Raw genomic sequence first — 27,986 nt, 5'->3', positions numbered from 1 at the left:
TCCGATCTAAACTACAATATCCGTGTGCTATTTATGACAACCATCAGATTAATATGATTAATTCCCTTGAATCGGTTCGGAACCGAGCTGCCAGATTCATTCTTTCTGACTACTCCTATAACGCAAGTGTCTCTGCCTTAAATTTCCGGATATTAGCTTTATTAAACTTGCAAACATTCGGTTACCAACTAAATTAACAAGCACGGTGTTACGCGCGCACAGGTAAACATGAACACATCCACTCGATGACTGCTGCATTCAGGAAGCGCGGCAGCAGCAGCGAGCGAATTGACCTTAGTGTTGTGTCTCGCTTCAACGTGAACTAAACGTCGAAAGCACAGCGCATACGAAGCTACCGGCACTAGGCGTACTTCGTCCACATCGCAGATCCACATCGATTTGAAGGCCCGCGTGGGCGCGCACTTTGCCCACGTCGCAGATCGCTGTCAAGATAAGGCGCCCGCGCGGGCGCGCCGTAAACAGCAGCAGCCGTAGCAGAACCCCCTCCCTCGCCTCCCTTGCGCGAGACAGAAGATGGCGCGCTTCCGCCGCCCCGCCTTTCTCCGTCGCGCGCGCGAGATTGAGCCGCGATAGTCGGCTGACCCTCGGAAGCTTTCTTTCGCACATACAGCGTACGGCGTGCGGCGACGATGTTATCGTGTTTGGACTTTATACGGAACATCACGGCGACGGCGACGGTAGAAATGCGCTTGGAGTGTCCATATAGTTGCTGTCGCAATAAGATATGTTGGGCTTTGTAGGGTTAATGGGGAAGCTAGCCCTTGTCTGGGAAATGCGTTTCCTTCTATCACCTCGTTTCGCTCTACAGTGTGGTAAGCGCACGCGCAGGGCGAGCCTGGACTTCACCACCGACGAGAACGTGTGGTCGTGCTCGGTGGGCCTGCTGTCGGGCCACATCTACCGGATGGGCATGGATCAGATGGTGGTGCAGCGGTATGCAGCTGCCAGGTCGCTGCCAGAAGCACAGAGGTGGGTTTCCCTGCCACGCTTTTTACAACGATAGTCTTTACAGCAATAACGTTTACAGGCGAGCAGGCGTGCATCTACCGGAATGATTCCATTCGCGATATTCCTGCGTCTGAGCCTCTTTACTTCGTAATTGAAAAATCGCTTGTATGCATAAACGGGTGCACAACGTTAGTGACGACAAATTTGTGTGATATATACGAAATTACGCCTAGAAATTTAGAAATGGGGCAGAACAAGAACAACAGCAAACGACATACTAGTGTGCAAGGATGGCTGAACGGGCGTGTTGGTAAAGTTGCATCTTTGGTTAGCAGCGCGACGATCTACGTGGAAACGAGAGAGAAGGAATAGGAAAGAGCGCTGACTTACAACAATTTTATTGCGCGCATATTGCGTCTGATAGCTAGCCTCCTAGTTTTTTCAGTGTGCCGTGCTCGGACTTTGGTCATCTGCATCCGCCACAAGCAGCTGCCCCCTGACGTCCAGGCCCTCTTCGGGGGCTTCCCACAACCATGGAACTAGGTTGTGCAACATTCTTCGATCAGAGTGGTTGCGACAAGCACGCCTGTACCGCGAGTTCCTAGTCCTGCGAGTGAAGGGTCCCTCCAATGAGTACACAAGTGTGGCACGCTGGCGACAGGTATCCCGAGCCATGGACCAGCACACTGAGCATCTGTGGCAGCGGACGCTGATGTGGCTTCGCTCCTGGCTACCCAAGAAAAAAGTGAGCAGCACGCCCATAGTGCACACGTTGGACGGTGTGACTCTCCCGACACACGTGCGGAGTGTTCTTGGCCAAGGCCCAAAATTCGCCGTCCAGCCAAGTAAGAGTGCACCGGAACTATTGACGCTTGTGAGGCAAGTGTCGTGTCGCGCCCCAGAGTCAGAAGTGAACAGGTGCACCTCAGAAGGCGTTGACGCCCTCTTAAGATACAAAAAGCCCCAATGTAAACTCCCCCTGAGAAGAACTGTACAGTTTTTGCGAAGCAACTCCCTATCTCTGCTCACTTCCGACAAAGAAGGGGGATTTGCCGTCATGCCTAAGACTACCTTCATGCGCAAAGCTAAAGAGGCTATTGATGCGTCCTTTTCATGTCGTGATGATGCGGTGCTCTCCGTCGTTAGGAAAAGAGCACAAAAGCTTTGCGAGAAACTAAATCTACCCAAATTAACCTAGTCAATAAAAAACAGTGTGAACTTGGGCCTAGAAATGTTTTTCTCTGTTAAAACTCACAAGGTGGACTGGCCTTTACGTGTGATTGTGTCAGAGGCGGACACCTGGCAGCAGTCACTTGCGAAGTTTTTGCAGACACATTTGAAATGCCTCACAATTGATGATCCTTTTAGGGGTGACCGGATCTGGACAGACCATAGAATTTCTGAAGAATCATCACGGCCGAGCGTTATACGCCTTTTCCATTGGCATTACGGATCTTTATTATTCTTTGCCCCATGACGCGGTGCTCGTCGCTGTCTCCGATTGCATTGGCAAGTTTGGCAGCGTAGCCTTCCAGAACGCCACTGGTATCACCATAGGGGGATTTCTGGAGCTTTTAGATACGTACTTGAAGTCGATGTTCGCCACATGGAACGGGAAGACGTACCTACAAAGGGACGGAGTTTGCATCGGTTCATGCATAGCGCCCGTGCTGAGTGACATCTTGCTAGCCACTCATGGCTGCGGACTTTCCAAACGCTTTCCGTCTTTCGTGGAAAAAGTTTTTAGGTTTGTAGATGATTTTTTAATCCTTTTAGATACTGACGCCGACACTGTCGAAACTAGCTGCCGTGATGCCTTATTATTGTTTGAAGAATGTCTTCACCCATTTGTTTTAACCCATGAACTGCCTGTTGCCGACTCGATTAGGTTTTCAGATCTTAGACTCAGTTTTAGGAACCACCAGCTATGCTGGATGTATGAACCCAGAACTAGCAAAGCTTTTTTACCTTTTAGCTCAGCGCATTCCAAGCTCATCAAGCGGGGAATCGTTAGCCTATGCTTCACCAATTCCCTTTCAAAGTCATGTCACCACTTAATGGAAACCATGCAGTTTCGGGAAACAGGCCCGGAGACTTGAGCAATCGGGCTACCCGGGCAGTCTGCTGACGTCAGTAGCCGGAAGCTTGCAAAAGCAAGAAAAAGCTAGTCACCCCGATTCTGCCACTCCCAGGAACAGAGTCACCGTCATCACTTACATTCACACCTTGTCCCATAATCTCAAGAAAGTTGGCCGGCGTGCTGGCGTCGATGTTGTGTTTTCGGCACCACAATAGTTGTCACGCTTATGCAGGCAGGTCAACTGCTATTCCAAGGAAAAAAACTGCTGCAGAACCAACCATCATAACCGCTTTGTCACGTGTGATGTAGGTGTTGTTTACAACATTCCCCTTTCCTGCGGCCGCGAATACATTGGGCAGACGGGACGCTGTCTCAATGAACGATTAAAGGAGCACAATAATCATGTTTTCAACTCCGTTTCTGGTCATCTCGGTATTCATTGCAGAGACCACGGTTGCAATCCGTTGTTCGACAGCACACAAATTATCAGTCGCAATAAAAACAAATATACTAGAGAAATCATTGAAGCGCTTGAAATTCACAAATCTGGGGAGCGCTGTGTCAGTGCCCCTTCATTGTCACTGTGCGATAAAGAAGTGCAATATTTAACCACATGATTTGCATATTGTTTGTTGGAAGCTGAGTCCTGAACACGTGCCACCTTTCTGTTCTTTCTAGTGTGCCTTAGCGTGGTATTTAAACCTTGGTTATGTGCGCAATAAAATTGTTGTAAGTCAGCGCTCTTTCCTGTCCCTTCTCTCCCGTTTCCATGTAGATCGTCGCGCTGCTAACCAAAGATACTAGTGTGGAGTCACAACTTATATATTGAACGTTTTATGCGATATTGGTCAAATTTCTGCTGTGCACTTTGCTTTGTTTAAGCCGCGACCAATGGCACCAGATGTGCTCAATGAAATTTGGCATTTGTGCCACAGATTCAGATGTTATGTTCAGTAAAAGAAACAACATTGGTTAGTGCATGAGCAACAGTATTGTGACCTTTTCAGAGTGACCCACAACAATCCGCATAATCGCATTTGAATAGGCGTAAATACAACCGGATTAATGAAAACTTATGCGACAGGTTTTGAAGCTCGGAAATTCATCGCAGGACGGTGATGGCGGGAAGCGTGCTACTGGTGCTGTCCACCACCTTCCTGGGAGTGGTGGCCATGGCTCTGGTCTACTGGTACCGCGATTGCGACCCTATACTCTCTGGCACCATCCACAAAATCGAACAGGTAGGGAATATGCAAGCAATTGCCGCCTTACAATAAAAGTTGGAAGAAGTATGCCTCCGGCTTCTCTTTTGCACTTATCGGGGGGGAAAATGGCAGTGCAAAATCACAATAGAAAGCTATCTGTAAAAAAGTGCGCCTTAGCACGTGCAGATTAACAGACCACACACACGCGCACACGCACACACACGCACACACACGCACGCGCACACACCACACACATTATGCGCAACAAGCAAAAGCACACTCACACACAAGCGCGCGCATCATGCACAGGTAACAAGCACAAGCACACACGGTAACAAGCACCCATAGTGCCTGGTTCAGGCCAGTGTCCCGGAGAAAGAAAAATTGAGTCACTTTAGCATACGCCAAAGAGGGTGAAGGCGAAAGTCTGCACGCTCAGGAGGAGGAGGAGTAAACTTTTATTGTAGAACCAGCACTTTATGATGGCCGGGCCTAAGCCTCCCATGAGGGGACGTCGAGGGCTTGCCTCGCCGCCGCCTCACGGGCGTGCTGGGTCGCCCATGTCAAGAGACATTCGTTAAATTACTTGACATTCTCATTCGAATGCGTTATTTCCTATTACTTGTTTTTTCCGACCAAAGGTCGCGAATTCGAGTGCCCTAATTGACGCTACCTTAATTAACTGTGCCTTAAATAACCTCCCCCTAATTAACACCAAAGGTCGTGGGTTCCGCTCCCACCAAAGGTCATGGGTTCGAGTGCCTAAATAATTACCAATATTAATTACATGTGTTTTAATTAACTTTGCCTTAACGCCAAAAGTGGTGGGTTCGACTCCCACATAAGCTCGAGGGTTTGACTCCCACCGAAGGTAGTGGGTTCGAGTGCCTGAATTAGCTCTATCTTTATTAACACGAGGACGACGGTGACCCGCGCACCATCAAAATTGTTGCGGGAGCTTTTGTATATAGGTAAGACACGATTTCCGGGTCAGTGTAGTAGGTGAATCACTGCACCGAGTCGTCATCGTGTACGATTTCACTTCGACGACATGGTTGTTGCTCAAGGACGTTGAAGGTCGACCGAACGATGAGACATATAAGGCTTTCGCCTTAATAATAGCGCCTTCGTTGAGCACAGCACTAGCAGCCCTGCTCCTAGGTCCAAAAATATGTTGCAGACGTTAATTAAAGCTGATGTTCGGACTGCTCTTGTGGCCACAAAGCACGTGCGTCCGGACAAAGCATGCTGTAAGTTATTGCGCACATTGCACACGCTGCACAGTGGCGATCGCATCGATTACAGTTTGTGCAAAAAAATGTTTGTGTAGTTGATGGCGCGGACTCTTCTGTTCAACTTTAGTGCTCCTAGTGTGTATCGTTGCACAAGCCCAAATTCTCGATTACCTCGATTCCAAACACAATATTTCGTCTATATCCTTAAGTTCGTATATTCACGCACACCTATATATACTGACAGTCGTCAATTTTATCCTATGTTTGGTACTTGCCCTTGACGCAGCTGATCCCGCTATACGTGCACACGAGGCTGTCTGGTATTCCTGGCTTCTCTGGGTTGTTTCTTACCGGCGTCGTGAGTGCCACGCTCAGGTAAGGCATACTTGTTGAGGACTTTCCCACACACTGTCCTGAACACATAGTTAGTAGCGCAAAGAAAATTTTTATTTATCGGAAAAAGACAGAGTGGACAGGACAGAGCGCTAGACTTAAAATTGGCGCTGTACGGGCGCTGTATTGTCGCTGTATGTTACACTCCGGCATTTTGCACGTAGGTGTGCTAGTTAAGATCAACAAGGGTAGAAGAGAGATACAATCTAAACAGTTCCAAGAGAAAAATTGTCATGAGAAATACCGGCCACATTATAGAAGTCCAACGGACCAGGCACTTCCATAGAGCGCATTGAGCAACTCGGCCCGAGTGAGTAAAAGCGCTCTTCGATGTCAACCGAAAAAGCACATGATTGTTTCCCTGTGTTTTAATGCGCAGACAACAAGCGGATCATCTCGCTGGAATTGCGCATGCACCAGAAAAGGGCCATTGATAGGCAACCGCTCAATGTGTTTTCTTTTTAAGAGAAACTTTGACATTTCCCCTTGCGAAGAATATTTTTCGGCCACAATTGCTCTCAGAGGCACATTTACATTGTATGTCTTTGAGGAAAAGAACAAGGTTAAAGTATCGTTCTTCAATACTAGCATGTACTTCTTAAGGCTGTCAAGGTTAACTTTTTGACTTAAAAGTCAAGGCCCTCTACTTTGCCCGTGGAGCAACATTAGCTGAGCGAACAAAGTTCTTTTTCACAGCAACGCAGGCCTTCTCTTGGAAATTTCAAGATTCAATCTGTACAGACTGCTTAACAGTCTTGCTAAAATTACCGATACGTCGACCGGATGGGAGGAGATGTGCACCTTCAGAAAGAGAGAGAGAGACAAACAACATTATTGAGGGAAAATAGGGTTATGAGGACCATAGTGTGGGTCCTCAGTCCAGGACTCCAATGGCCACCGCCACGCACCGAGCCTGATCGAGGAGGCCCAATGTGAGTCTTCAGGTCGGTCTAGGTGAGGATGACTGTCGAAGGCTCCCTAAAATAATTTTGTGCTAATTGATGTGAATTTTGGAGCCGTGATTTGCACTGCCATGTCACATGGGGCAACGATGGCCTCCCCCCACACCAGGGGCATTAGTTAGCATATTTATTTGGCCAGATGACATGCCACCACCCCAGGTGTGGTTAGGTGTCTTTTTTTAAAGGCGAAAGGCCTTTAACGGCTCATACTCGCGGCGTCTGACCGTCCGTCCGTCCGTGCCCTGGAACGGTGCCAGCTGTGGCCTCTCCCCCTCACACTCTATCAGCAATCACGTGATGGCACAGCAGCGCATAGCAACAGTTGCGCCGCCACAGCTGCGGCCTCTCCCCCTTACACTCTCTCAGCAATCACGTGATGGCACAGCGGCGGCGTCCGACCATCCGTCCGTCCGTCCGTGCCCTGGAACGGTGCCAGCTGTGCCCTCTCCCCCTCACACTCTCTCAGCAATCACGTGATGGCATAGCGGTGCATAGCATATCCAGACATATCCAACCACCAAAGATCTCGAGTACATATCAGTACATTTCAGTGATCACAAGGCAGCTATCGTAGACGTCGACCTAGCCAAGCATAAGGAATTCATGGGGCATTAAAGCAGACACAAAGAATTCATGAATAAACAGTCCATCGTGTATTCAAACCACGCTTTGTCAATCTTTGTCAAAAAAATTGAAGGACACTTTGTAAATTCCAAAGTGTGTTCGGCAAAAGCCTGTGCCCATCCACTGGGAGTGTCATGCTAAAAAAAAAAGTTTAACATTAAAAAATGTCACAGTTTCGCCCTAAGGGCGAAGCAATGAATGCGATAGCAACACAGCAATGTCATACGAAGTAAGGTGAGCGGCTTTGGTAGAAACAACACGCAGAACTGTTGTCGACGCCATCGGCGTTTTGCCCGCGTTAGCTCAAAATGCGTGCGGCGTTGGTGACTGTTGCTGGAGCCTCTGATATAAATAGGCACTTGGTGCCGCAGCTAAACGTCGCCTCCCTTCCCTCCCCCTCCCCCACGGCCTCTCGCGCGTCCGAAGAAGGCGCGTTTGCTCTACATATATGGTGATTGTAAAGGAGAAAAGAGACGCCTACTTCTGCAGCCCTTAAGCGAGCACGGCGCAGAACGCGCGTTTGTTCTCCGCCGTGCGTTCACTCCCCGTGAAAGACGCGCCCCTCGCGCCCTTTCACTCGCACGTACAGCGTTCGGCGCGCGGCGACGATTTCATCTCCAAATGACGTCATACGGAACCTCACGGCGACGGCGACGGCGACGGCGACGGCGACGCCGACGGCAGAAATCTGCTTTTGAGTGTCCATATAATTGCTATCGCAATAAAAAAGACATGGCATAGTCAGTACAATGGCCACAGGCTTACAGTAAAACTTTGGAATTTACAAAGTGTCCTCAATTTTTTTTTTTTTTGCATAGTCGAACCTCCTCCGCTGTTAACTGCGGGTTTGGCGCGGCGAGTTCCTTGCGTGAACGACGTTGACGTTCTAAGACACCGCACGCTAGTATTTGCTTGTTGTTTTCGATTGGGGTGTCATTCCTTGCTCGCATTGAAGTCTCGCGAGCAAGAGCGTCTGCCCCTGTGTTGCCGGTGACACCAACATGCCCCGGACACCATACAATGTGGTGTTCTCGTCTTAGTCGATCGCCGAAGATGTTAAGGGCGATCCTGGGGATTATTCCGTGGAGGAACAGTCGGCAGGCCGCCTGGGAGTCCGTGAGGACGTAGGTGGGCCTGTCTTCTCCCTGCCGTGTCTTTATTGCCAGGGCTACTGCAGCCGCCACCGCTGTGCATGCTGGTGCAGGTCGTGCGGACCCAAGCACTTGTCACGGTTCTTGCGTCTCCGGAGGGTCTTGAAGCAGTCACAATAACGTGTCCCCTAATGTCGCGTGCTGCGTCTATGTCTATTTTATGGGGGTTATTGTCGAATCGTTTTTGTCCCCAATTGTTTGGCTCGGGCTTTACGCCTTCCTTCATTAAATTTTGCGTTCATTTTTGTATGTACGTCTACTTTGTTCGTCATTATTAGCTTCTGAGAAGGCCGATACAAAAATTCTTGTTCTTTTCCGCTAAGACTCACAAAGCGATGTGCTTCTGAGAGCAATAACTGTGACGAAATAATATTCTAGGACAGGGCAAATTTTTTTCAAAAAACGCCTTGAGTTTGTCAACGGGCCCTTTTTGGTGCGCAATTCGAGCGAGGTGATTCAGTTCTTGCCCGCGCATAAAAACACAGGGGAACAGTTTTATATTTTTTCGACTGAAGTCGACGACAGCTTTTACGCCCTTCCTCAGACGGAGTTGTTCAATGCTGTTACAGACCGTAATAACGCGATAGCGTTAGGCCTCATTCACACAGCCGTCAAACGCTCCGTCACGTCACCGTCACGTCAAAAAACGCACAGCAGGCGCGACGGAGCAGTGTACGAATAGGCGACTTCCGCAATGCCGAGCGGTTTTCTGCTGCTGTTCTTGACTTGCAAGCGGAGACCGCAACAAGGGCGCAAAGCTCGGCGACGAACAAGTACGTCGGGGCGAAAAATGTGCAGGAATCGCAAGTTCGGCCATCGGCGTGGTCCATGTCGCACATTTGAGCCCCACCGAAACGCACAGCTGAGTTTTCGACGTGCCGCACGTGGAACCAATGCTGGCACGGATGTAAACAAACCAGCCGCCGCTGCTGTTGCCAGCTTCAGCTTTGTAATATGGCTGTATTTAGCGTCGGCTTCTTAATTTCTGATTGGTCGATATTTGAGGGGCGGGGATCCGTCACCGTGCTGGCGACGGAAACGTAGAGCACCGCTCTGCGTCGCCGGCGAGCCGTTTTTGAGGGGAAAACGACTCGGAAACCCTCTCCCCTGACGAAAACGGATGCCGTGACGGTGACGTGACGGAGCGTTTGACGGCTGTGTGAATGAGGCCTTAAGGGCCCCGCGTCGCAGAAAACCCGCGGCGTCGGCGTGGGTGTCGGTGTCAGTGGCGGAGAAAATCATTGCGAACCATCCCGACCGCGCAGGCCCTCCGCGTAGCGCAAGGCGTCAGTACAGGAGAAAATCATTTCGAACCACCCCTACCGCACAGGCCCTCCATGTGGTGCAAGGTGTTAGTGAACAAAAATAGAATTTCTCTCAGCGAAATCCGTCAGAAAAAATGTCACAGTTTCGCCCTAAGGGCGAAGCAATGAATGCGATAGCAACACAGCAATGTCATACGAAGTAAGGTGAGCGGCTTTGGTAGCAACAACACGCAGAACTGTTGTCGACGCCATCGGCGTTTTGCCCGCGTTAGCTCAAAATGCGTGCGGCGTTGGTGACTGTTGCTGGAGCCTCTGATATAAATAGGCACTTGGTGCCGCAGCTAAACGTCGCCTCCCTTCCCTCCCCCTCCCCCACGGCCTCTCGCGCGTCCGAAGAAGGCGCGTTTGCTCTACATATATGGTGATTGTAAAGGAGAAAAGAGACGCCTACTTCTGCAGCCCTTAAGCGAGCACGGCGCAGAACGCGCGTTTGTTCTCCGCCGTGCGTTCACTCCCCGTGAAAGACGCGCCCCTCGCGCCCTTTCACTCGCACATACAGCGTTCGGCGCGCGGCGACGATTTCATCTCCAAATGACGTCATACGGAACCTCACGGCGACGGCGACGGCGACGGCCGACGCCGACGGCAGAAATCTGCTTTTGAGTGTCCATATAATTGCTATCGCAATAAAATGGTAAAGTATGACTTAACCATAACGTACAGACATGGTAGCGCCGTACTTTCATTTGAATGTACGAGGAAACATAATTCTGTTAGAAGGAAACTAAAAAACAAACCCCTTTTGCCAGCATTTCTACCATAGCAACAGCGGCGCCCTCGGGTAGGCTATACTTGCGAAAATATTATCCAGATGGCGCTCGCATCCTCGGCAGGTCAAATTTGAACTTGGCCTGCTTAATGCGTTTTGGACACACGCGCGCGTCGGGGCAATAGCAAACAATTAATAAAATAATAAAAAAAGGTCCTAGGGCCTTCATTTTTTAGTATAAGACGACTTATATTGCCCTTGTAAAAACGCCTTCCCATCAATGCATTTCTGTTTAAAAGTGTAGCCGACTTTAAAGGGATCGGTGTAAGCTTGGTCTTTGTAAGCTGGCTTTCCCACGTCCTGTTTTGCAGTGAAGCCTACTCAAAAAAAAATGCGATGCGAATGGGACCCGATAATGCTATCGCGTTTGACTCTTTTAAGGCGAAGTTTAGGCGTCCTCCAATTTTTTTAAGTGCGTGGTCCGTTGAAATTCGAGAATGTGGCCGGTGTTACGGTTGAAAATTTCCTGTAAATGTTTAGATTTGATATCTCTTCTACCCTTTGTTGATTTTAACGTGAACACCTTTGTACAAAAAGACGGAGTGTGCATAGGTTCCCGTATGACGCCACTTATGTCTCGCGCTCTGTCTTCTCCCCTCTCATTTATTCGTTAAAAAAGCTCTTTTGTTTTAACGCTAGACAATATGTCGCAGCAGCAGCAACAGCACCAACTAGGCTAGCTCTCTTCTTTAGTTGTCCTAAAGGAAGTTAGAGAACAAATCGTAGACGCTTCCTAAACCGATTAATCAAATTGAGAGAAAGGATTCACGATTAAGGATTTGAGATTTACAGTCTGTGAAAGAAAGCGGGATTTTTTTTTCATATATCTTGTCGCACTTTATTTCTTGGTCGCAAGACCAGTGTAATGGAAATATAAAGAGGAAAGGGGGATCTAAATTTTGTTTCCCATTATAATTGAGATCTCAGTGTCATTTTGTTGCTAAATATCTAAATATATTATATATATAGTATAGTAATAAATATGCTAAATAATAAATATAAAATATATATTCTATAAACTAGTCAGAATGGGGGGGGGGGGAAGAGGGGGGAAGAGGGCGTATGATCTGTCATTAGGTACCAGGAGGAAGCTGCCAGTACGACAGCCTGCTTCTGGAAGCAGGCTTTTTGCAGCTCATGGGACAATATTTTTGCAGTACCGTGACCTCCGCTGTGAATTCGCTCGCGGCTACCGTCTACGTGGACATGATGGCTCCATACATGAAGATTGAAGAACGCTGGGTCAACGTGATCACCAAAGGACTCGGTGAGCACACTTTTGACAGGGCGTTCACCCACAGCACAACCTGGGAAGTAGCACGTGCGCTGTCAATTACCAATTTACAGCAAATAGCCGTCTGTGCACGTTACCTATATATCATCTATATTTATTATTGAACTTGGAGACGTGCACGATGTAAGCCGCACGATGCAAAGTAATAACTGAAACCCCGGCCAGGACTCAAATCTGGGTATGCCGTGCGGGAAATGAGCATCTATAACTTGAAACTATGCCGTAGCTCATAAAGGGCTACGCAACGTGGCACAGCTAGCTGAGACATTGTCTTCGACATTTCAGTGCGGCGTGGCGAACTGGTCAGCAACGTAGGTCTCTGAAGCCCATGCCAGCCTTTACGAGTTGCGCCGAGCTCTCTTATATCACTGCGATGTGATATTGTCACGTAGTAGTGACGGTAGAGAAAACAGTCACAAAACTGTGTATGACGAAACTGGTTGTTTATTGGGCGAACCTGTGCCCACAAAAGCAAGCTACACTCAAAGCACAACGATAGCGGCGAACACAGTCGGCGATCGTCGAAAATCTGATCAGCGGCGAAACGCGTCGGCTTTTATACCTGAGTCATCGAAGGTTCCAGATTAATCCCAGATGCCCGCGTGTCTTCCAGAAAGTTCTAGACAATTCGCGTCAGTCATGCAATCAGATAACAGAAGCGTCGGTGAAAACAGGCAATGGAAAGAATCATCGATAACGTTCTAGAAACTACCGATACAGGCGCGTCCTGCGCCGAGCGATAACGTTTAACATTTGTTAGCCGGTGGAAAGTGGCCACCGGTGAAAGACAAACGTGCATGTATACGTGTCAATACCCTCCCCTTAAAAAGCATCGTCCCGATGCTACAAACAAATGTGAAAGCGTAAACAAAACCACGCGTAATAAAGAAAAAAAAAATAAAGTAACAAAGTACCTAAGTTCGTCAGCGGGCGTAGAAAGGCTTAAGACGCACCACATGGATGACTTCGGGTCGTGCGCGGCGCCGTTGTGATTGCGAAATGCCGTCTGGCACGACCTCATAGTCCAGTGCGCCAATACGTCGGATGATCTTATATGGTCCGAAATAGCGACGTAAGAGTTTCTCGCTAAGTCCTCGTCGGCGTATCGGAGTCCAGACCCAAACACGGTCTCCGGGCTGGTACTCGACGTAGCGTCGTCGAAGATTGTAGTGTCGGCTGTCGGTTCTCTGCTGGTTCTTGATGCGCAGGCGGGCGAGCTGTCGACCTTCTTCGGCACGCTGCAAATAGGTGGCAACGTGGAGATTTTCTTCGTCAGCGACGTCCGGTAGCATGGCGTCAAGTGTCGTTGCCGGGTTCCTTCCGTAGACCAGGTTGAACGGCGCCATGTGCGTCGTTTCTTGCACGGCCGTGTTGTATGCGAAGGTCACGTACGGAAGGATGGCATCCCACGTCTTGTGTTCGACGTCGACGTACATTGCCAGCATGTCGGCGATGGTCTTATTTAGGCGCTCGGTGAGGTCATTCGTCTGCGGGTGGTAGGCGGTGGTGCGGCGATGGCTTGTCTGGCTGTATCGCAGGATGGCTTGAGTTAGTTCAGCCGTGAAGGCCGTACCTCTGTCGGTGATGACGACTTCCGGGGCACCGTGACGCAGGAGGATGTTCTCAACGAAGAATCGGGCTACCTCGTCGGCACTGCCTTTGGGCAAGGCTTTTGTTTCGGCGTAGCGGGTGAGGTAGTCCGTAGCTACGATGATCCATTTATTCCCGGACGTCGACGTCGGAAAAGGCCCCAGTAAGTCCATCCCGATCTGCTGGAACGGTCGGCGAGGTGGCTCGATCGGCTGTAGAAGCCCGGCTGGCCTTGTCGGCGGTGTTTTGCGTCGCTGACAGTCTCGGCATGTCCTTACGTAATGGGCGACGTCAGCAGAGAGGCGAGGCCAGTAGTATTTCTCTTGTATCCTCGCGAGAGTGCGGGAAAAACCGAGATGTCCAGCCGTTGTGTCGTCATGGAGAGCTTGCAGAACCTCTGGACGCAATGCTGAGGGTACCACGAGGAGGTAGTTGGCTCGGAGAGGCGAGAAGTTCTTCTTTAGGAGAATGTCGTTTTGCAAGAAGAACGATGCCAATCCTCGCCTGAACGCCTTCGGCACAATGACGATCTTGCCTTCCAGGTAGTCTACAAGGCTCCTTAGTTCCGGGTCGGCTCGCTGTTGTTCGGCGAATTCGTCGGCACTGATGGGTCCCAAGAAAGTGTCGTCATCCTGGTCGTCTTGTGGCGGCGGTTCGACGGGGGCGCGAGACAAACAATCGGCGTCAGCGTGCTTTCGCCCGGATTTGTAAACGACGGTGATGTCGAATGCTTGAAGTCTCAGGCTCCATCGTGCGAGGCGACCTGAAGGATCCTTCAAGTTAGCTAGCCAACACAAGGCGTGGTGGTCGCTTACAACTTTAAAGGGCCTGCCATAGAGGTAGGGGCGAAACTTAGATGTTGCCCAGATGATGGCGAGGCACTCCTTTTCTGTTGTGGAATAATTTGCTTCCGCCTTCGATAGCGACCGGCTAGCGTAACTTACAACCCTTTCTAGTCCGTCAGTCCTCTGCACAAGCACGGCGCCGAGTCCTACGCTGCTTGCGTCGGTGTGGACTTCGGTATCGGCATTTTCGTCGAAGTGCGCAAGTATTGGCGGCGATTGCAGGCGTCGCTTCAGTTCTTCAAATGCTTCGACTTGCGGCGTCTCCCACTTGAACTCGACGTCGGCCTTCGTGAGATACGTCAGTGGCTCAGCGATCCGTGAAAAATTCTTGACGAAGCGCCTGTAATAGGCGCACAGTCCAAGAAATCTACGCACTGCCTTCTTGTCAGCAGGCGCAGGAAAGTTGGAGATGGCCGCAGTTTTCTGAGGGTCGGGGCGCACTCCAGACTTGTTGATGACGTGGCCCAAAAACAAGAGCTCCTCGTATGCGAAGCGGCACTTTTCTGGCTTCAACGTGAGGCCGGAGGTCTTGATTGCTTGAAGAACTGTTTCAAGGCGCCGGAGGTGTTCCTCGAAGCTTGAGGCAAACACAACGACGTCGTCCAAATAGACGAGGCAAGTCTGCCACTTCAAGCCTGCCAGTACTGTATCCATGACACGTTGGAAAGTGGCAGGCGCCGAGCAAAGACCAAACGGCATGACCTTGAACTCGAACAGTCCGTCTGGTGTTATAAAGGCCGTCTTCTCCCGGTCCCTCTCGTCGACTTCGATTTGCCAGTAGCCGGTTTTGAGGTCCATCGACGAAAAATACTTTGCGTTGTAGAGTCGATCCAAGGCGTCGTCAATCCGTGGGAGGGGGTATACGTCCTTCTTCGTGATTTTGTTGAGGCGACGATAATCGACGCAGAAACGTAGGGTTCCATCCTTCTTCTTCACTAACACCACGGGGGACGACCACGGACTCTTGGACGGCTGGATGATGTCGTCGCGTAGCATTTCGTCGACTTGTTGCCTTATGGCCTCCCGTTCGCGCGCCGAAACTCGGTACGGGCTCTGACGGAGTGGCCGGACATTTTCGTCGGTTATGATGCGGTGCTTGGCGACAGGGGTTTGTCGAACTTTTGACGACGACGAGAAGCAGTCCTCGTATTGCAGGAGCAGAGCCTTTAGTTGTTCTTTCTTGTGCCTGGGAAGGTTCTGATTGACGTCGAAAGTTGGTTCAGGTACTATTGTCGTCGTTGCAGGTGCACTGGAATCCGTGAAGGCGAACGCACTGCTGGCTTGTACTATTTCGTCGATGTAGGCGACCGTGGTGCCTTTGTTAATGTGCTTGTATTCGGGGCTGAAGTTCGTGAGCATCACCCTTGCTTTCCCTGCACGTAGCTCAGCTATGCCTCTAGCGACGCAAATTTCACGGTCGAGCAGCAAGTGATGATCGCCCTCGATGACGCCCTCCATGTCTGCAGGCACTACGGTACCGACGGAAATCATTACGCTGGAGCGAGGCGGAACGGTGACTTGTTCTTCAAGCACATTCAAGGCATGGTAACTTATGCTTGTATCCGGTGGTATCGCGTTGTGCGTTGAAAGCGTTATCGACCTGGACCTTAAGTCGATGACTGCACCGTGTTGATTTAGAAAGTCCATGCCTAGGATGACATCCCTGGAGCAGTGCTGCAGGATTACGAAGCTCGCCGGGTAAGTGCGGTTGTTTACCGTGACTCGCGCTGTGCAGATTCCAGTCGGCGTTATTAGGTGGCCTCCCGCTGTCCGGACATCGGGTCCTTTCCAGGCTGTTTTCACCTTCTTCAACTTGGCGGCGAACGGGCCACTGAAGACGGAATAGTCGGCTCCAGTGTCGACGAGAGCGGTGACGTTATGGCCATCGATGAGCACGTCTAGATCGGTAGACCGGCGTCTGGCGTTGCGGTTAATTCGTGGCGTCGGATCACGGCTGCGTCGGCTTGCTGTGCTGCTGCTACGTCGCGTCGGAAGGTCTTCGTTCGGCGGCGAAGTGTTGTCAAGGCTGTTGCTAGGCGGCGTGCTGATATCTCGTCGTGATGATTCGCGAATCGTCGTCGTCGTCGGCGGCGGAGGATCTTCGGCATTGCGTCGTACAGCAACCGCACCTCCATCGGTTGCTGCTTTTAGTTTCCCGGGTATGGGCTGGGAGATCGGCCCCGGGTTGGGCCGGCATACAGGCGGCGATGCGGCGAGATGTAGCGGCCTGGTGACGGCGAGCGTGAGGGCCGTCGTGGTTGCCACTGGGCTCCGGCAAGGTAGTCGGCGATGTCACGTGGTCGCTCGCCAAGCTGTGGACGTGGCGCGTTGACGGCGAACCCTCGTAGGCCCATCTCGCGGTATGGGCATCGGCGGTAGACATGGCCGGCTTCCCCGCAGTGATAGCAGAGCGGGCGGTGGTCGGGGGCGCGCCAAATGTCCGTCTTCCGCTGGGAGCTGCGCTGGGCGACGGGCGGGCGTGCTGGCGGCGGCGGCGGTGGACGACGGAACTGCGGCGTTACGGGGCCCTGGCGCGAGCGCGGAGGGGGGCCTTGACGACGGGCGACGGCGGCGTAGGTCATCGCTTGCGGCTGTGGTTGAGGCGATACCGGAACTTCTGGCACTTCTAGTGATCGCTGAACCTCTTCTTTAACTATGTCAGCGATTGAAGTCACCTGAGGATGCGATCTTGGGAATAATTTCTGTAGTTCTTCCCGTACAACCGCTCTGATCGTCTCGTGCAGGTCGTCGGCGCCTAGAGCTTGAGCTTCGGCGTAGTTTGTCAGTGCACGGCGGTTGTATTGCCTGGCTCGCATTTCAAGGGTCTTCTCGATGGTTGTGGCCTCCGAAACAAATTCTGCCACAGTCTTGGGCGGGTTGCGCATCAATCCAGTGAATAGATGCTCTTTGACGCCCCGCATCAAGAACCGAACTTTCTTTTCCTCTGACATATCGGGGTCGGCGTGGCGGAAGAGGCGAGTCATCTCCTCCGTGAAGATTGCGATGTTCTCGTTCGGCAATTGCACTCTGGTTTCTAATAAAACTTCGGCCCTTTCTTTTCGCACGACATTCGTGAAAGTCCTCATGAAGTTCTCACGAAATAGGTCCCACGTCACCAGGGTGGTCTCTCTGTTCTCAAACCAGGTCCGAGCAGCATCATCTAATGAAAAATACACATGGCGCAGCTTGTCGTCGTCGCTCCATTTGTTGAACGTCGCGGTCCTCTCGTATGTCTCCAGCCAGGTTTCAGGGTCTTCAGCCGATGATCCACGAAAAGTCGGTGGCTCCCGAGGTTGCTGCAGCAGGATGGGGGACGCTGGTGCTGCCATTTTGGTCGTTGACTTGGCCTTGATTGCAGTGGTCTTTTCGGGAAGAAGTCCGAACTCCGGCACAAGTCCTTGCTGCCTACGGCTAGCTCGCTGGTCCTTGGCGACGTTGGTCTCGTTCTCCGGTTTCGGGCTTGGGTCGCGGCTTTGCGGGGGCGTTCGGTGCATGAACGAACTAGCACCTCCACCAGATGTCACGTAGTAGTGACGGTAGAGAAAACAGTCACAAAACTGTGTATGACGAAACTGGTTGTTTATTGGGCGAACCTGTGCCCACAAAAGCAAGCTACACTCAAAGCACAACGATAGCGGCGAACACAGTAGGCGATCGTCGAAAATCTGATCAGCGGCGAAACGCGTCGGCTTTTATACCTGAGTCATCGAAGGTTCCAGATTAATCCCAGATGCCCGCGTGTCTTCCAGAAAGTTCTAGACAATTCGCGTCAGTCATGCAATCAGATAACAGAAGCGTCGGTGAAAACAGGCAATGGAAAGAATCATCGATAACGTTCTAGAAACTACCGATACAGGCGCGTCCTGCGCCGAGCGATAACGTTTAACATTTGTTAGCCGGTGGAAAGTGGCCACCGGTGAAAGACAAACGTGCATGTATACGTGTCAATATATCATACGGCAGAGCTGAAATAAAGGCAGAAAATGTTGTTAATAAACAGTTTCAGAACAACTAAGGCTTATGCGAAATGTTTCGACATACATATTTAAGCTGCAGAAACAGCTTATTCGTTAGGGTGAGCAGTTTGCTAAACGTCTGCGTAAATAGTGTCATTTCCTTATTTTTTAATGCGATTAGCATTCTTTGCCTACTTCGGGCGTTTTGAGCCCGCCCGTTCGTCTGTCCTTCCTTCCTTCCTTCATTCCTTCCTTCCTTCCTTCCTTACTTCATTCCTTCCTTCATTCCTTCCTTTCTTCATTCCTTCCTTCATTCCTTCCTTCCTTCATTAATTCCTTCATTCCTTCCTTCCTTCATTCCTTCCTTTCTTCATTCATTCCTTCCTTCCTTCCTTCATTCATTCATTCCTTCCTTCATTCCTTCCTTCATTCCTTCCTTCGTTCCTTCATTCCTTCCTCCCTTCCCTTCCCTACACTTCCCCGGTGCGACGGCCAGGTTTCAACGCGAATTTCTCATCCGGAACGTGTTCACGATAGACATGTACGGTTGGGTGATGCCCAACGCCCAACGCCCATTCTCATCGTGGGGGCATTATTCACAACAGCACACCCACCATATATTCGCCCCTTCGCTGGCTTCCATCTTCACAGCAGTGGAAGGGCTCTGAATTTTTATTTTATCATCATCATGCTGTCATCATTCAGTCGTGATTATTCTACCGTTGTTATGCCACCATCGTCATTGCGTAGTCGTTAGACAATCGTTGTCATGCATCCGTTGTCATGCCATCGTCGTCTTATACACACGTCGTCATCCAATTTTCCTCATGCCTTCGTCGTAGCGATGTGCTGTTATACAATTGTCATCATTTCAGAACCGTCATCTCATTGTCGTCATACCGCCTTTGTCGTTCCATTGACGTCATTCCTTCTACGTCATTTCGTCGTCATTACTGCGTCGTCGTCATGCCGCCATGTTCATGGGCAACCTTTGGAAGCGAGTGCCATAGCAGAGTGAGCCGATACTGCAGGCAGTGTGTGTCGCATGTAGCCGAAGCAACGGAAGTCTCAGAATGACCACTACATATTTTATGTAAACGTGACTTCAGTAATGCGGTGTGTCGCTACATTGCTTGAATGCTAATCGCATTACCGTCGACAGTTAGCGTGATATGGGTTCTTCCGGAACGTTTTTCCAGTTTGTAACTTTCTTATTAGTACATGATGAAAGTGCGTCCCGTTACTATGAAGCACTGTTTTATTGATGCGTGCCGGTACTCCTATAGTTTCTGAGCACTTCTTGGGCAGTTCTGAAGACGAGCAACTAGTACAAATCTCTCAGTACATGCAGTGATCATATAACAGCAACGTATTTCACAGCAATGTATTTTCCCGTATGCTCCTCGCTTGCGTGTGATTCAGTTTCCACGGTTCTTTTTCCAGCCTTTGCCTCCGGACTGCTGATGACTGCGCTGGCGCTGGCTATACCGTACATTGGTTCTGCAGTGCGGGTAAGCAAAATATAAGTGGCCTTTCCCTTCTTTGTTGCGTTACCGGAGACAGCCGGAATACATTTGACTCGAGAATACATATCATGAGTCATGTTAATAGACGACACACCCACGCGCACACACACACACACACACACACGCACACGCACACGCACACGCACACGCACACGCACACGCACACACACACGCACACACACACACACGCACGCACGCACGCACACGCACGCACGCACGCACGCACGCACGCACACACACACACACACACACACACACACACACACACACACACACACACACACACACACGCGCGCGCGCGCGCACGCACGCACGCACGCAGGCACCGGACTTACTTGTCATTGCCAAAACCCGTAGTAAAGACTACATTCAGATAAGCGCCCCAAGTTCGCCAGCAGAGACCGAAGAGGGGAATGGCGCCTGCCTACTCTTTAGGAAGGAGATGATAGAAACAGAAGTAGAAGAGAGGAAGGGAAGGTAAAGAGGAAAGAATGAACAAGATGACAGGCCACACAGTCTAAATAAAAAAAAAATGTCACAGTTTCGCCCTAAGGGCGAAGCAATGAATGCGATAGCAACACAGCAATGTCATACGAAGTAAGGTGAGCGGCTTTGGTAACAATATGAATTGTAGTAAACATGAGCTGATTAAGTAAGCAAGTGTGCTGCGGCGTAAGTAGACCGACATGAAGAGAGACTCGATGACCACGAGAAGGCGCGTGTGAAACGGTGGTGTTGATGAGAAGCGCTTCCCGTGGGCAGCGCGCGTGCGAAGGGACACACCTGTAGCGCTGCACTGCCGATCCGGGCAGCATTACATGTGTAGCGTGCGTTGGAAAATGTGACCCGACTATTACTAACTGAATGAACAAGCGTGGTGTGAGCGCGCACAAACAAACATGAAGAGATCACACTGAATGACTGCAGACAACGACGGTCAAAACGCTGGCAGCAAGCATACGCCGCTGCGGGCGAAGGTACGTGCGGTCTATCGCTTCAACAGGAACTGAGCCGCGAATGCACGGCTCATAAAGGTCAGAGCCGTGTGGAGATAAGAGACGGTGCGGCGAGCGACGAGCGCGGTTGTTGGCAGAAGAAAAGTGCGCCCCCCCCCCCCCCCCCCCCCCGCTTCCTCCGGCGCTGGCTTCCCGCTTCCTTGCTTGCGCGCGGGAGAGATAAGAGACTGTGCGGCCGAGCGACGAGCGCGGTTGTTGGCACAGCAGAAGCGCCCCCCCCCCCCCCCCCCCGGCTCCCTCCGGCGCTGGCTTCCCGCTTCGTTGCGTGCGCGTGGGGGATTGAGTGCGTTCGCTCTCCGTGATAGCGTGCGTCGCAGCACGCTTGCGCTCGGGCATACGGCGCGCGGTGAAGATTTTATCTATACGGAACCTCACGGCGACGGCGACGGCGACGGCGACGCCGACGGCAGAAATCCGGTTGAAGTGTCCATATAATTGCTATCGCAATAAAAGGCAACAAAGAGTAGTGTGTGCCAGTAGGAACCGAACAGACACGCAGGAACAGGAAAAAAGAAGACGCCAGGTCGCACTAAAACAAAAGAATCTAAAAGAAGTCAACAGCCTTTCCCCTGTCGAGAAAAAGGGGGTAAGCTAAGTTTGTCGTGTGTGTACATGACCTACTACTTGTCCTTCCCTTTCCTACTACTTTTATTGCGATAGCAATTATATGGACACTCCAAAGCATATTTCTGCCGTCGGCGTCACACACACACCACACACACACCACACACACACACACACACACACACACACCACACACACACACACACACACACACACACACACACACACACACAACACACACACACACACACACACACACACACACACCACACACACACACACACACACACACACACACACACACACACACCACACACGACACACACACACACCACACACCACACACGACACACAACACACACACACACACACACACACACACACACACACACACAACACACACACACACCACACACACCACACACAACACACACACCACACAGCAAACACACACACACACACACACACACACACACACACACACACACACACACAACACACACACACACCACACACACACACACACACACACACACAACACACACACACACACACACACACACACACACACACACACACACACACACACACACACACACACACACACACACACACACACACACACACACACACACACACACACACACAACACACACACACACACAACACACCACACACACACACACACACACACACACACACACACACACCACACACACACACACACACACACACACACACACACACACACACACACACACACACACACACACACACACACACACACACACACACACACACACACACACACACAATTAATTCCCATCATCAAACTTTCCGATTAACTACCGGAAAATTTGTTTTTGTACGCCTCCGTTGTTTGTGGTCTCTTAATTCTCCGCGGATGCGCGCGTGCTCCTCTCTGATTGGTTAGTCTATTCGGCAACAGAATAGCCAGGCCGCAGCCACGGTCACATAACCCGGCGAGGTTCGCAAAGAAACTTTTAAAAGTGTTGCCTTAACGCTACCGCAGGTATTCATGGTGATGCACAGCAGTGCTTCGGGACCATTCGTCGGCATCTATCTGCTGGCACTGGCTTTCCCGTGGGCCAATACAAAGGCAAGTATCTAAGAGTTTGTTGCAGTATATATTTACGACTTCGCAGCCAACATTGCACGACTGGGTTAAGATTAATAACGAAGTTAATGAGTGTACGCTTATGCTGCACTTAGTGTTTTTAACGAACATAGATATTTTTTGTAACTCGTAAGAACCGTAAGAACAACATATATTCATCATTTTTGGTCTTCACTAATGATTACGTTCTCCGTGAAATCCCCCCAAAAATCGAATTCATACCGTATATTGAGAATAGCGCACATGGGACACTCAGAATCGGGATGAACCACTGCCGGTATTGTGCACGGCCGCGCGTTCTTGACAAGTGCGCGTGTACTCCAGCCTGGGCATGGACGAAAATATACTACAGAGGTTAGAATAATAAAAATAGACGACAAAGTAAGGGGGGGGGGGGGATAACAGGAAGGTTAACCAATGCATACCCGGGTGGCTTCGCTAAGGGAGGAAAAGTACAAAATAGGCTATGTAACTAAAGATGTGCCAGAAGGTGTGGAAAAGTCTACTCAAAACAAGACGGCTTCGTGAGCGCACATTAATTGCTAGAGCCATGCTGGTCTAAATAATAGTGAAAAACGGCATGTCATCAGCTATCGCTTGATATTATATAAGCCTAATCACAATATTTAAGAAATCTTTCTTCCGACGAGTCGCGCCACCTTGTGTATATCACATAAAAGCACAACCAAACTAACCCGCCAAAGTGAAAAAAAAAAAAAAAAAAACACTGGACCACGTAAACGCGTCACAACTATTATAGAAAGTCTTAGCCGGGCCGAGTTTGCGGACTATACGATAATAGGGTAATCCGCTGCCGTGTATAGCCGTACGAGAGGCGGAATGCACTTGCATTCGTCCTTTCGGACGGGATGTTCTACCATTTTTATACGGTGATGAGGGATGGCCTATAAATTGACCTTCTTGCAGCCATTTCGTAATGACAGTGCGGCAGTTACGATGAAAGAGCCGCTCCTTTCAGCTCCCGAACTGCGTCGCCCAGAAGCAGATGAGCGAATTTGGAAATTTTCAAAATGCTGGTAATAATGTGCAGACCTGCACTAAATCTTTGAAAAAGAGGCAAAGCGATCTTGAACATATACAGTTAAAACGCACGCGCTCTTGTTAGAACATTACTAGTTTTTTATCCTCCGTGATAGCACGTCGGATTGAAGGATTTTCAGAGTAGTACAATCTGCGGAGACCGTAGTGCGCATTGTGCGACTCATTATATACCCATGCGCGCCAGGTACAACGAACGCGTTCTTCTGCAGTTCTGTGACTAAACTAACTGCGTCCAATCGCAGGGCGTCGTGGTGTCGGCGTCTCTTACCACGGCCTTCCAGCTGTGGGTGCTGACGGGGAAGCTCTTCAACGGCGTCCGACCAGCTGTCATGCCGATGACGCTCGACCACTGCCCCGGAAACGCCACGGTGCTCGCTGCCACCTTCGCATCAAAGATGGCAGCCGCTGCAGCCGCCGCGTACGTCAATGAAAGTACAGGGGCGGGGCTGAGGGCAGAGCCTACGGCAAAATAGTGTATCCATGTCAGTGTCTGTTATTACCAGTGGGCGGAGCTAACACGAACGCGCAAGGCAGGCACACGGATCCACATGGTGCACGGAACGCTGTCACGGCCGCTGCTTCCTCAACTCATGCGAAGCCCATTTCCGAAAGTCTGTTCAACGCTTCGCCGTGCTCCCTCAAGGGTTGCGGATTTAAGCGTCATTTCCCTCTATAGATCACTACCATCTGTTCGTTTACTGAAAAGTGCGTTGCGAGAAAATGCCAAGCCTGTCAGTGGCGAAACGCGGCAGTGGGCGATGACGGGTTCGCAAGCGCGCTGCGTACTCTTCCATATCAGCGGCGGGAGCTTACTCTGTCACTGTACAAGCAGACCTTGTCTGTAAGCCAGTGGTAACAGAGCCTGTTAACAGTTGTCGAACGGCGCGGTTGCACACATTTTTCTCTCTTGTCTCCTCCATGGGCAGTCGTCGAAGTGCACAACGCTCCCGCTTTTCTCATTCAAATCATTCTTTACCTACCTCTTCGCGTTTTTGAGTCTATGTTCCCGTGGCATCATGCGTTCTTTCCTGTCGTGTACACCAGATATCGCGTCTATAGCCTAGCGTTGTTAGGGAGCCTTTGTGCAAGCACTGCAAGCGTTTTGCGTTCTACGCCAGGTGGCGCTACTTAATAAGAAACATTATTGTATTGGTGAAAAAAAAAGCAGGAAGAAATTGATATGACCGGATCCGTTACAGGCATAGGGAACGATACAAGGTAGATAGACAAGTTTTGTAAAAAAAAAAAAAAGATTAGGATCGCAAAATGCAGATCGGATGGATGCAGATCGCAAAATGTGCCATACGGCTCCTGGAGTAAAAAGCATCACCGAAGCGTCTCATAAATATTAATATTCATTATGAAACATATTGCACATACAATAATCAACGCAAATTGCAGGAAACAAACATTTAAGAAGTTGGATGGTTATCGAATGCGCAGTAAAATGAGCTACCTATTTAAAATACCAGCACTTGTGGCAGAAATGAGATAAAATCGGTAAAGCTGAGCACTACATTATAAAAGTAATCACAATTACATATTACAGTTGCCAAAGCAGCAGTTGATAATCGATATGAGAGCGAGTAATCTCAGTCACATTCACATTTCGCCAAAATAGTCTGCCTGTCAAGTTCAAAAATACAGCTAAATGAGCTATATACTTAAAATGCCAGTTCTTGCTGGTAGAATGAAATCAAAGCCGATAAAACTGAGCATCACAATGTAAAAGTAATCAGTCACATATCAGAGCTGCCACGGCAGCAGTTGGTAATGAGTATGAGATCGAATTTCCCAGCGCCATTCCGGAGCAGATTCGGAGCAGCTAGTTACGAACAAAAATTACAATTTGGAGCAGCATGTAGCAGTATTTCTCTTTGGAGAAATTGGAGCAGCACTTCCATCAATGTCACTTGCACGAAAGTTATTTACAGAGTCTCGTTGAGGTCCGTATCCCGTAGAAATGCTATAAGCGCCCTAGTGGGGCGCAGTTCAGATCCAGAACGCCTTGCGATCCGCCCAGTGTACCAGTACGCTATCCTTCGGGCCCCGGCAAGGTTTAGCGGAACAAGTTTCAATACCGCAGGTGCAATAAATCAGTCGTTATGCCATCGCCACCGAATTCGTCACACACACGCTCGCATCACGCATGCCGCATAGTTGCTCGACAGTAACATCTTACTCCATCTGGTAACGCTTTGCAGAAACTCGAGCGACGCTGGACTAGAGTGTTCCTCGGCAGGCACTGGCTGGTTCCAGCTTCAAAATATGCACTCTAGGGTACTATTATACATCTAAGAAACTTCCCAAGAAATTATTTTGTTATTAGGCTGCTAATTGTGCGTAACACGAACTTCTTCACGACCACCCATATACATGTGTTGTGTTGCCGAAAAAAAAAAAGTCAGTTTACTCTGTTCGCTTTGCTGCCTCAAAAACATTTACCTCAGTTGAAATAAACGGTGTAACTTCTTTTCTTTTTCATTCACCACGGGTACCATACAGCAAGCGTGACGTCTTCCCGCTCTACCTGCTGTCCAGCTATTGGAGCGGCCTCATAGCTGCCCTGTTGACCATCGCCATTGGACTCACAGTCAGCGCCGCCACAGGTTGGTAATGTCATAGCATTTCTCAAGAAATAAAGATATAAGAGAGATAGAGAAACACAAGAAAGGAAGAAATAACAAAAGAAAGAAATAACGGGCGAGTTAAATCATCATCAGCCTATATTTATGTCCACTGCAGGACGAAGGCCTCCCTGCGATCTCCAATTACCCCTGTCTTGCGCTAGCTGATTCCTAACTTACGCATAACGAGCTGAATAGATAGTATTATTTCGGGTCAAAAACATACTGCACCTAACGGACACGATGTCCATGCCAACAAAGCGAGCAAAACTTAGTCATCGCTATGCCGATTACATGCGCCACTGAAATGCGAACCGGAAAAAAATAAACCAGAACACTCTTACAGGATGTTATATGGGTATGTGGTGCTGCTGTATCTCTTGATATGTTATCGCCAAACGTCCTGCAGCACTTCAGCGTTATAGTCTCCAGAGAACAAATTATGCAAGTGCCTTAAGTGCTCTGACGGACACAGACACAAAAAAGGCCCGGTTCAGTCTGTTCAGACATGTTCCTGTTTGAAGTTGTGTTGATAATACGTTTACATCAAGTGACAGCAATGTGATAGACTTTGGAGGTCTGCTAAGGACAGATAGAACACCAACAAAATATAAGCTACAGACAAACAGTGGGCAAAACATACAATGCCCCCCCTCCGTTCCCCTACCTCGGAAATAAAGCATACATTGTTATTCTGATTGGACATTTCTGCGTACGGACTTCACGATTCCATGAATGAACAGGGTCGAATTCCGGCACCGGTGTTTGTCGTATAAGTGCGACTTTGTTCGTCTACTCTGTTAGGGCTGCAGTACTTCATCTTATAATCCTTAGTGCATGGTGTAACCGCAACGTTGTGCAATGGTGTTTTGAATCACTCCGGCTACCTTTGCGACGTACGCACGAGTTTCGGACATAAGTTACTAGCGGCGGCGTCTTTCTGAAGGACTGCAGTGTTTCGAGTTTGTTTGCTCAAGTTGCAGCCACACTTGTCTTATGTGCATCTCAACGCAGGAGGCAACAAGAACACTGCTAAACACATCCCCCTCACGAGTGAGGTCTTCCTCCGACTCTGGGCTAAGGCAAAACTTCTCAAGGTGAGTCTCATTTGCCGGTGACATTTGTCTTCAACGTCCGATGTCGCGCGTCGGGCGCACATACGTTTTATGTTCCCGAAAATGTACTACCCTAATGTCTCGAGTCATCGCCCAACATCGTCAGTAGGCGTAATTGCCCAAGAAACGGGTGGTGGGCGATGTCTAGGTGGAAAATTTTTAAGACGACCGCGAAAAAAATTGAGAGTGACCCATTTATTTGGTAAACCGATTTACGATGTATTTCTTAAAACGTTATCCAGGTACATAATAGCAGAGCAGGTTTACCCGCCGGTGTCCCAATCGAAACCATAAAGGAGCTGTCGTTATCCGAGCCAGAAGTGATACAAGGAGCTTGGTACCAATAAGCTTTCATCGCTCTAAAGCACTGAGATCGCACCAGCATCACTTGTTGTTTATGCATGTCACCGCTTCGGCTCGTTGTCTTCGGAGCCATTGAGGGCCGTTCAAATGGCGCAGTGCTAGAAAAAAGAAGTAGCGCACCTTCAGACATAGAGAGCAAATGTTTTGGTTATATGGTATTTACAAGTTCTGTTGAGA

General features: G+C 49.8%; 1 protein-coding gene across 3 annotated transcripts in view; it reads left to right on the top strand.

The window, feature by feature from the left end:
* LOC119442268 (sodium-coupled monocarboxylate transporter 1-like) overlaps positions 1-27,986 on the top strand; it is a 72,241-nt gene that overhangs the window by 38,734 nt on the left and 5,521 nt on the right. For all 3 annotated transcript variants that reach the window (XM_037707080.2, XM_037707079.2, XM_037707078.2), the window contains 9 exons: positions 850-990; positions 4,161-4,290; positions 5,776-5,864; positions 11,871-11,980; positions 19,842-19,909; positions 22,538-22,624; positions 23,947-24,122; positions 26,210-26,313; positions 27,346-27,428. In XM_037707080.2, coding sequence (XP_037563008.1) covers positions 850-990; positions 4,161-4,290; positions 5,776-5,864; positions 11,871-11,980; positions 19,842-19,909; positions 22,538-22,624; positions 23,947-24,122; positions 26,210-26,313; positions 27,346-27,428 — 988 coding nt within the window. The remainder of the gene's footprint in view (positions 1-849; positions 991-4,160; positions 4,291-5,775; positions 5,865-11,870; positions 11,981-19,841; positions 19,910-22,537; positions 22,625-23,946; positions 24,123-26,209; positions 26,314-27,345; positions 27,429-27,986) is intronic.

Source organism: Dermacentor silvarum, chromosome 2 (genome assembly GCF_013339745.2).
Source record: "Dermacentor silvarum isolate Dsil-2018 chromosome 2, BIME_Dsil_1.4, whole genome shotgun sequence".
Taxonomy (NCBI): Eukaryota; Metazoa; Arthropoda; class Arachnida; order Ixodida; family Ixodidae; genus Dermacentor; species Dermacentor silvarum.
The sequence above is the reverse complement of the archived record's forward strand: the minus strand, read 5'-3'. Positions and strand labels throughout refer to the sequence as shown.